Raw genomic sequence first — 10,376 nt, forward strand, 5'->3', positions numbered from 1 at the left:
GATTTTTGAAGTTCGTTCCAGTCATTGGCAGCAGAGAACTGGAAGGAGAGGCGGCCAAAGAAAGAATTGGTTTTGGGGGTGACTAGAGAGATATACCTGCTGGAGCGTGTGCTACAGGTGGGAGATGCTATGGGGACCAGCGAGCTGAGATAAGGGGGGACTTTACCTAGCAGGGTCTTGTAGATGACATGGAGCCAGTGGGTTTGGCGACGAGTATGAAGCGAGGGCCAGCCAACGAGAGCGTACAGGTCGCAATGGTGGGTAGTATATGGGGCTTTGGTGACAAAACGGATTGCACTGTGATAGACTGCATCCAATTTGTTGAGTAGGGTATTGGAGGCTATTTTGTAAATGACATCGCCAAAATCGAGGATTGGTAGGATGGTCAGTTTTACAAGGGTATGTTTGGCAGCATGAGTGAAGGATGCTTTGTTGCGAAATAGGAAGCCAATTCTAGATTTAACTTTGGATTGGAGATGTTTGATATGGGTCTGGAAGGAGAGTTTACAGTCTAACCAGACACCTAAGTATTTGTAGTTGTCCACGTATTCTAAGTCAGAGCCGTCCAGAGTAGTGATGTTGGACAGGCGGGCAGGTGCAGGTAACGATCGGTTGAAGAGCATGCATTTAGTTTTACTTGTATTTAAGAGCAGTTGGAGGCCACGGAAGGAGAGTTGTATGGCATTGAAGCTTGCCTGGAGGGTTGTTAACACAGTGTCCAAAGAAGGGCCAGAAGTATACAGAATGGTGTCGTCTGCGTAGAGGTGGATCAGAGACTCACCAGCAGCAAGAGCGACCTCATTGATGTATACAGAGAAGAGAGTCGGTCCAAGAATTGAACCCTGTGGCACCCCCATAGAGACTGCCAGAGGTCCGGACAGCAGACCCTCCGATTTGACACACTGAACTCTATCAGAGAAGTAGTTGGTGAACCAGGCGAGGCAATCATTTGAGAAACCAAGGCTGTCGAGTCTGCCGATGAGGATGTGGTGATTGACAGAGTCGAAAGCCTTGGCCAGATCAATGAATACGGCTGCACAGTAATGTTTCTTATCGATGGCGGTTAAGATGTCGTTTAGGACCTTGAGCGTGGCTGAGGTGCACCCATGACCAGCTCTGAAACCAGATTGCATAGCAGAGAAGGTATGGTGAGATTCGAAATGGTCGGTAATCTGTTTGTTGACTTGGCTTTCGAAGACCTTAGAAAGGCATGGTAGGATAGATATAGGTCTGTAGCAGTTTGGGTCAAGAGTGTCCCCCCCTTTGAAGAGGGGGATGACCGCAGCTGCTTTCCAATCTTTGGGAATCTCAGACGACACGAAAGAGAGGTTGAACAGGCTAGTAATAGGGGTGGCAACAATTTCGGCAGATAATTTTAGAAAGAAAGGGTCCAGATTGTCTAGCCCGGCTGATTTGTAGGGGTCCAGATTTTTCAGCTCTTTCAGAACATCAGCTGAATCGATTTGGGAGAAGGAGAAATGGGGAAGGCTTGGGCGAGTTGCTGTTGGGGGTGCAGTGCTGTTGACCGGGGTAGGAGTAGCCAGGTGGAAAGCATGGCCAGCCGTAGAAAAATGCTTATTGAAATTCTCAATTATGGTGGATTTATCAGTGGTGACAGTGTTTCCTATCTTCAGTGCAGTGGGCAGCTGGGAGGAGGTGTTCTTATTCTCCATGGACTTTACAGTGTCCCAGAACTTTTTTGAGTTAGTGTTGCAGGAAGCAAATTTCTGCTTGAAAAAGCTAGCCTTGGCTTTTCTAACTGCCTGTGTATAACGGTTTCTAGCTTCCCTGAACAGCTGCATATCACGGGGGCTGTTCGATGCTAATGCAGAACGCCATAGGATGTTTTTGTGTTGGTTAAGGGCAGTCAGGTCTACATACCTGTCTATAGAGAAGAGGTAACATACCTGTACTACATACCTGTCTATAGAGAAGAGGTAACATACCTGTACTACTACATACCTGTCTATAGAGAAGAGGTAACATACCTGTACTACATACCTGTCTATAGAGAAGAGGTAACATACCTGTACTACATACCTGTCTATAGAGAAGAGGTAACATACCTGTACTACATACCTGTCTATAGAGAAGAGGTAACATGTGTTCTTAGGGTCGTTGTCCTGTTGGACCTTCGCCCCAGTCTGAGGTTCTGAACACTCTGGAGCAGGTTTTCATCAAGGATCTCTCTGTACTTTGCTCCGTTCATCTTTCCCTCGATCCTGACTAGTCTCCCAATCCCTGCTGCTGAAAAACATCTGCACATCAGGATGCTTCCACCACCATGCTTCACTGTAGGGATGATGCCAGGTTTCCTCCAGACGTGACGCTTCGCATTCAGGCCAAAGAGTTCAATCTTGGCTTCATCAGACCAGAGAATCTTGTTTCTCATGGTCTGAAAGTCTTTAGGTGCCTCTTGACAAACTCCTAGCGGGCTGTCATGTGCCTTTTCCTGAGGAGTGGCTTCTGTCTGACCACTCTACCATAAAGGCCTGATTGGTGGAGTGCTGCATAGGTTGTTGTTCTTCTGGAAAGTTCTGCCATCTCCACAGAGGAACTCTGGAGCTCTGTCAGAGTGACCTTCAGGTTCTTTTATATATAGATTGATGCTAAATGTAAAAAAATAAATCCAGCTCATGTGCCACATCTTGTAATTACAGTGTGTGTGTGTGTGTGTGTGTGTGTGTGTGTGTGTGTGTGTGTGTGTGTGTGTGTGTGTGTGTGTGTGTGTGTGTGTTCCTTCCCCAGGCTGAACTTCACTCTGAGACACATGGACATATCCTGCGAGGCCTACGAACATTTCCGCCGCTGTCTGTGTGAGATGCAGGAGCTGAGGGACGGACGGACCTGCTTCACAGTGGAGCAGGTCACACCCTCTTTCCCACAGTGCCTGCTGTATGAGCGCATAGAGCAACTGGTGAGAGACAGACAGTTTCACACACTTTACTGAACCTAGAAAACCCCCAACAGTATGTTTCTAGTACTATATCCTAAACCCAACAGTATGTTTCTAGTACTATATCCTAAACCCCTATCCAACAGTATGTTTCTAGTACTATATCCTAAACCCAACAGTATGTTTCTAGTACTATATCCTAAACCCCTATCCAACAGTATGTTTTTAGTACTATATCCTAAAGCCAACAGTATGTTTATAGTACTATATCCAAACCCCTATCCAACAGTATGTTTCTAGTACTATATCCTAAACCCAACAGAATGTTTCTAGTACTATATCCTAAACCCAACAGTATGTTTCTAGTACTATATCCTAAACCCAACAGAATGTTTCTAGTACTATATCCTAAACCCAACAGTATGTTTATAGTACTATATCCTAAAGCCAACAGTATGTTTCTAGTACTATATCCTAAACCCCTATCCAACAGTATGTTTCTAGTACTATATCCTAAACCCCTATCCAACAGTATGTTTCTAGTACTATATCCTAAACCCAACAGTATGTTTCTAGTACTATATCTTAAACCCCTATCCAACAGTATGTTTCTAGTACTATATCCTAAACCCAACAGAATGTTTCTAGTACTATATCCTAAACCCCTATCCAACAGTATGTTTCTAGTACTATATCCTAAACCCAACAGTATGTTTCTAGTACTATATCCTAAACCCCTACCCAACAGTATGTTTCTAGTACTATATCCTAAACCCAACAGTATGTTTCTAGTACTATATCCTAAACCCAACAGTATGTTTCTAGTACTATATCCTAAACCCCTATCCAACAGTATGTTTCTAGTACTATATCCTCAGCTATCACAATGGTAAATATACTCAGCTATCACAATGGTGAATATACTCAGCTATCACAATGGTAAATATACTCAGCTAACACAATGGTAAATATACTCAGCTATCACAATGGTAAATATACTCAGCTAACACAATGGTAAATATACTCAGCTATCACAATGGTAAATATACTCAGCTATCACAATGGTAAATATACTCAGCTAACACAATGGTAAATATACTCAGCTAACACAATGGTAAATATACTCAGCTATCACAATGGTAAATATACTCAGCTATCACAATGGTAAATATACTCAGCTATCACAATGGTAAATATCCTCAGCTATCACAATGGTAAATATCCCCAGCTATCACAATGGTACATATACTCAGCTATCACAATGGTAAATATCCTCAGCTATCACAATGGTAAATATACTCAGCTATCACAATGGTAAATATACTCAGCTATCACAATGGTAAATATACTCAGCTATCACAATGGTAAATATACTCAGCTAACACAATGGTAAATATACTCAGCTATCACAATGGTAAATATACTCAGCTAACACAATGGTAAATATACTCAGCTATCACAATGGTAAATATACTCAGCTATCACAATGGTAAATATACTCAGCTATCACAATGGTAAATATACTCAGCTATCACAATGGTCACAATGGTAAATATACTCAGCTATCACAATGGTAAATATACTCAGCTATCACAATGGTAAATATACTCAGCTATCACAATGGTAAATATACTCAGCTAACACAATGGTACATCTTAGCGCTGGGGGAAACACTATAGGTCCAGCGTGGAAATATTCTGGCTATTTTCAACAGCCGGAATTATGAGCGCAAGACCAGGCGGTGGCGCGAAAGGGCTGGGTTTTAATGAATAAGTTGTAGGCCAATCAGAACGTGTTGTAGGTGTGTTGAGGCACGACCCCCTCACTGGCCAATCAGAACGTGTTGTAGGTGTGTTGAGGCATGACCCCCTCACTGGCCAATCAGAACGTGTTGTAGGTGTGTTGAGGCATGACCCCCTCACTGGCCAATCAGAACGTGCTCCAGGGCTAAATATGTGGTTGCTTCAAGTTGGGTATTTACAGTCTTTTATATATTGCGTTGTCATCAACTCCAATTCCAATGTTAGACTTTCTCTTTTTCAGGAGTTGTGGAAAGTGACAGCGGTGCCTGTCTAACCCTCTGAGGAGCTGACCTGCTCCTAGACCTGCTCCTTAGACCTGCTCCTAGACCTGCTCCTAGACCTGCTCCTTAGACCTGCTCCTTGACCTTCTCCTAGACCTTCTCCTAGACCTGCTCCTAGACCTGCTCCTAGACCTGCTCCTTAGACCTGCTCCTTGACCTTCTCCTAGACCTGCTCCTTAGACCTGCTCCTTAGACCTTCTCCTAGACCTGCTCCTAGACCTGCTCCTTAGACCTGCTCCTTGACCTTCTCCTAGACCTGCTCCTTAGACCTTCTCCTAGACCTGCTCCTAGACCTGAGACATGGAGTTTTCTGATCTTAGACCTGCTCCTAGACCTGCTCCTAGACCTGCTCCTTGACCTGCTCCTTGACCTGCTCCTTGACCTTCTCCTAGACCTGCTCCTAGACCTGCTCCTAGACCTGCTCCTTAGACCTGCTCCTTGACCTACTCCTAGACCTGGTCCTAGACCTTCTCCTAGACCTGCTCCTTGACCTGCTCCTAGACCTGCTCCTAGACCTTCTCCTAGACCTTCTCCTAGACCTGCTCCTAGACCTGCTCCTAGACCTGAGACATGGAGTTTTCTGATCTTAGACCTGCTCCTTGACCTGCTCCTTGACCTGCTCCTTGACCTGAGACATGGAGTTTTCTGATCTTAGACCTGCTCCTAGACCTGCTCCTAGACCTGAGACATGGAGTTTTCTGATCTTAGACCTGCTCCTTGACCTGCTCCTTGACCTGAGACATGGAGTTTTCTGATCTTAGACCTGCTCCTAGACCTTCTCCTAGACCTGCTCCTTGACCTGCTCCTTGACCTGCTCCTAGACCTGCTCCTTGACCTGCTCCTTGACCTGAGACATGGGGTTTTCTGATCTTAGACCTGCTCCTAGACCTGCTCCTTGACCTGCTCCTTGACCTGAGACATGGAGTTTTCTGATCTTAGACCTGCTCCTTGACCTGAGACATGGAGTTTTCTGATCTTAGACCTGCTCCTTGACCTGCTCCTTGACCTGAGACATGGAGTTTTCTGATCTTAGACCTGCTCCTAGACCTGAGACATGGAGTTTTCTGATCTTAGACCTGCTCCTAGACCTGAGACATGGAGTTTTCTGATCTTAGACCTAGTGTTTTCTGAACCTCTTGTGGTCAGTGTTGAGAAGGTATTGATAAAATATATAGATTATTTAGTGAACTAATAGCAGTCATTTCAATCAGGGCAGCTGGACAGCAGTGAACAAAGACACTAGGAATGATCTCTGTAAATGAACTCACTTGTCAAATAAGATGTTTTTAAGCTCAGACCAGGGGTTGTGATATATATATTCACTATATTCTCATTTACTTGCTGTTAGATTGAAGTGAACCGGTAAAATGGGACAGTCCCATAACCTCTGAATGTTTTATTCCAATGTAAAGGATGAGTGATCAGGTCAAACACTGACCTGGGATGCATCCCAAATGGTATCCTATCCTCAATATAGTGCACTACTTTAGACCAGAGCACTTTGGACCCTGGACCAGAGCCCTATGGACCCTGAACCAGAGCCCTATGGACCCTGGTCTAGAGCCCTATGGACCCTGGTCTAGAGCCCTATGGACCCTGGTCCAGAGCCCTGTGGACCCTGGTCTAGAGCCCTGTGGACCCTGGTTTAGAACCCTGTGGACCCTGGTCTAGAGCCCTGTGGACCCTGGTCTAGAGCCCTGTGGACCCTGGTCTAGAGCCCTGTGGACCCTGGTCTAGAGCCCTATGGACCCTGGTCCAGAGCCCTATGGACCCTGGTCCAGAGCCCTATGGACCCTGGTCTAGAGCCCTATGGACCCTGGTCTAGAGCCCTATGGACCCTGGTCCAGAGCCCTATGGACCCTGGTCTAGAGCCCTATGGACCCTGGTCTAGAGCCCTATGGACCCTGGTCCAGAGCCCTGTGGACCCTGGTCTAGAGCCCTGTGGACCCTGGTCTAGAGCCCTATGGACCCTGGTCCAGAGCCCTATGGACCCTGGTCCAGAGCCCTATGGACCCTGGTCTAGAGCCCTATGGACCCTGGTCTAGAGCCCTATGGACCCTGGTCCAGAGCCCTATGGACCCTGGTCTAGAGCCCTATGGACCCTGGTCTAGAGCCCTATGGACCCTGGTCCAGAGCCCTGTGGACCCTGGTCTAGAGCCCTGTGGACCCTGGTTTAGAACCCTGTGGACCCTGGTCTAGAGCCCTATGGACCCTGGTCTAGAGCCCTATGGACCCTGGTCCAGAGCCCTATGGACCCTGGTCTAGAGCCCTATGGACCCTGGTCTAGAGCCCTGTGGACCCTGGTCTAGAGCCCTGTGGACCCTGGTCTAGAGCCCTATGGACCCTGGTCTAGAGCCCTATGGACCCTGTTCTAGAGCCCTATGGACCCTGGTCTAGAGCCCTATGGACCCTGGTCTAGAGCCCTATGGACCCTGGTCTAGAGCCCTGTGGACCCTGGTCTAGAGCCCTATGGACCCTGGTCTAGAGCCCTATGGACCCTGAACCAGAGCCCTATGGACCCTGTACCAGAGCCCTATGGACCCTGGTCTAGAGCCCTATGGACCCTGGTCTAGAGCCCTATGGACCCTGGTCTAGAGCCCTATGGACCCTGGTCTAGAGCCCTGTGGACCCTGGTCTAGAGCCCTGTGGACCCTGGTCTAGAGCCCTATGGACCCTGGTCTAGAGCCCTATGGACCCTGGTCTAGAGCCCTGTGGACCCTGGTCTAGAGCCCTGTGGACCCTGGTCTAGAGCCCTGTGGACCCTGGTCTAGAGCCCTATGGACCCTGGTCTAGAGCCCAATGGACCCTGGTCTAAAATAGTGCACTATATAGGGACCAGAGTCCAATGGGACACTACGTTAATGTCTGTTTATAACTTATAAGACATTATTAAATAGCTTGTTAACATTTGAGTAAATAAACTGTTCATCAATCAGTATTTCTAAGTTCATATATTTAATAAAATAAACTACCTAATAGTTTAATAATGTGTGTATATTGATACAAGACCACGACACTGTTTATTTCACAATTATACACTCATCTTTTGATTCAAAATGACTAAATAAAATACAAGTTATTGTTTTATTTCAACAACAGAAAAATGTCTTTATTATAATTTGTGAACTTTGATTCATACCGTCTTAAAGGTGCATTCTGGGATTGAAACAACAACCAAGCCTCCACCCGGCCTCTTTTTTTATGTCAACAGCTGAGGAATGGAGCCACTCTCAAGTTCATAGACGCAGCTACGACTGACCATCAGGCAGGGTAGCCTAGTGGTTAGAGTGTAGAGGCGGCAGGGTAGCCTAGTGGTTAGACTGTAGAGGCGGCAGGGTAGCCTAGTGGTTAGAGTGTAGAGGCAGCAGGTAGCCTAGTGGTTAGAGTGTAGAGGCGGCAGGGTAGCCTAGTGGTTAGAGTGTAGAGGCGGCAGGGTAGCCTAGTGGTTAGAGTGTAGAGGTGGCAGTGTAGCCTAGTGGTTAGACTGTAGAGGCGGCAGGGTAGCCTAGTGGTTAGAGTGTAGAGGTGACAGGGTAGACTAGTGGTTAGAGTGTAGAGGCGGCAGGGTAGCCTAGTGGTTAGAGTGTAGAGGTGGCAGTGTAGCCTAGTGGTTAGACTGTAGAGGCGGCAGGGTAGCCTAGTGGTTAGAGTGTAGAGGTGGCAGTGTAGCCTAGTGGTTAGAGTGTAGAGGCGGCAGGGTAGACTAGTGGTTAGAGTGTAGAGGTGGCAGTGTAGCCTAGTGGTTAGACTGTAGAGGCGGCAGGGTAGCCTAGTGGTTAGAGTGTAGAGGTGACAGGGTAGCCTAGTGGTTAGAGTGTAGAGGCGGCAGGGTAGCCTAGTGGTTAGAGTGTAGAGGTGACAGGGTAGCCTAGTGGTTAGAGTGTAGAGGTGACAGGGTAGACTAGTGGTTAGAGTGTAGAGGCGGCAGGGTAGCCTAGTGGTTAGAGTGTAGAGGCGGCAGGGTAGCCTAGTGGTTAGAGTGTAGAGGCGGCAGGATAGCCTAGTGGTTAGAGTGTAGAGGCGGCAGGGTAGACTAGTGGTTAGAGTGTAGAGGTGACAGGGTAGACTAGTGGTTAGAGTGTAGAGGCGGCAGGGTAGCCTAGTGGTTAGAGTGTAGAGGCGGCAGGGTAGCCTAGTGGTTAGAGTGTAGAGGCGGCAGGATAGCCTAGTGGTTAGAGTGTAGAGGCGGCAGGGTAGACTAGTGGTTAGAGTGTAGAGGTGGCAGGTAGCATAGTGGTTAGAGTGTAGAGGTGGCAGGGTAGTCTAGTGGTTAGAGTGTGGAGGTGGCAGGGTAGCCTAGTGGTTAGAGTGTAGAGGTGGCAGTGTAGCCTAGTGGTTAGAATGTAGAGGCGGCAGGGTAGCCTAGTGGTTAGAGTGTAGAGGTGACAGGGTAGCCTAGTGGTTAGAGTGTAGAGGCGGCAGGGTAGCCTAGTGGTTAGAGTGTAGAGGTGGCAGGGTAGTCTAGTGGTTAGAGTGTAGAGGCGGCAGGGTAGACTAGTGGTTAGAGTGTAGAGGTGACAGGGTAGACTAGTGGTTAGAGTGTAGAGGCGGCAGGATAGCCTAGTGGTTAGAGTGTAGAGGCGGCAGGGTAGCCTAGTGGTTAGAGTGTAGAGGCGGCAGGGTAGCCTAGTGGTTAGAGTGTAGAGGTGGCAGGGTAGTCTAGTGGTTAGAGTGTAGAGGCGGCAGGGTAGACTAGTGGTTAGAGTGTAGAGGTGGCAGGTAGCCTAGTGGTTAGAGTGTAGAGGTGGCAGGGTAGTCTAGTGGTTAGAGTGTGGAGGCGGCAGGGTAGCCTAGTGGTTAGAGTGTAGAGGTGGCAGTGTAGCCTAGTGGTTAGACTGTAGAGGCGGCAGGGTAGCCTAGTGGTTAGAGTGTAGAGGTGACAGGGTAGCCTATTGGTTAGAGTGTAGAGGCGGCAGGGTAGCCTAGTGGTTAGAGTGTAGAGGTGGCAGGGTAGCCTAGTGGTTAGAGTGTAGAGGCGGCAGGGTAGCCTAGTGGTTAGAGTGTAGAGGCGGCAGGGTAGCCTAGTGGTTAGAGTGTAGAGGCGGCAGGGTAGCCTAGTGGTTAGAGTGTAGAGGTGGCAGGGTAGTCTAGTGGTTAGAGTGTGTAGGTGGCAGGGTAGCCTAGTGGTTAGAGTGTAGAGGCGGCAGGGTAGACTAGTGGTTAGAGTGTAGAGGTGGCAGGGTAGACTAGTGTTTAGTGTGTAGAGGCGGCAGGGTAGCCTAGTGGTTAGAGTGTAGAGGTGGCAGGGTAGCCTAGTGGTTAGAGTGTAGAGGTGGCAGGGTAGCCTAGTGGTTAGAGTGTAGAGGCGGCAGGGTAGACTAGTGGTTAGAGTGTAGAGGTGGCAGGGTAGCCTAGTGGTTAGAGTGTTGGACTAGTAACCGGAAGGTTGCGAGTTCA

The 10,376-nt window shown here is 48.0% G+C and overlaps 1 protein-coding gene across 1 annotated transcript in view; it reads left to right on the forward strand.

Annotated features, from left to right (window-relative positions):
- LOC135564908 (methyltransferase-like protein 22) overlaps positions 1-8,066 on the forward strand; it is a 30,277-nt gene extending 22,211 nt beyond the window's left edge. The window contains 2 exon segments of the mRNA XM_065010994.1: positions 2,749-2,917; positions 4,940-8,066. Coding sequence (XP_064867066.1) covers positions 2,749-2,917; positions 4,940-4,972 — 202 coding nt within the window. The 3' untranslated portion in view covers positions 4,973-8,066.
- Positions 8,067-10,376: the final 2,310 nt, after the last annotated feature.

Source organism: Oncorhynchus nerka, linkage group LG26, assembly GCF_034236695.1.
Source record: "Oncorhynchus nerka isolate Pitt River linkage group LG26, Oner_Uvic_2.0, whole genome shotgun sequence".
Taxonomy (NCBI): domain Eukaryota; kingdom Metazoa; phylum Chordata; class Actinopteri; order Salmoniformes; family Salmonidae; genus Oncorhynchus; species Oncorhynchus nerka.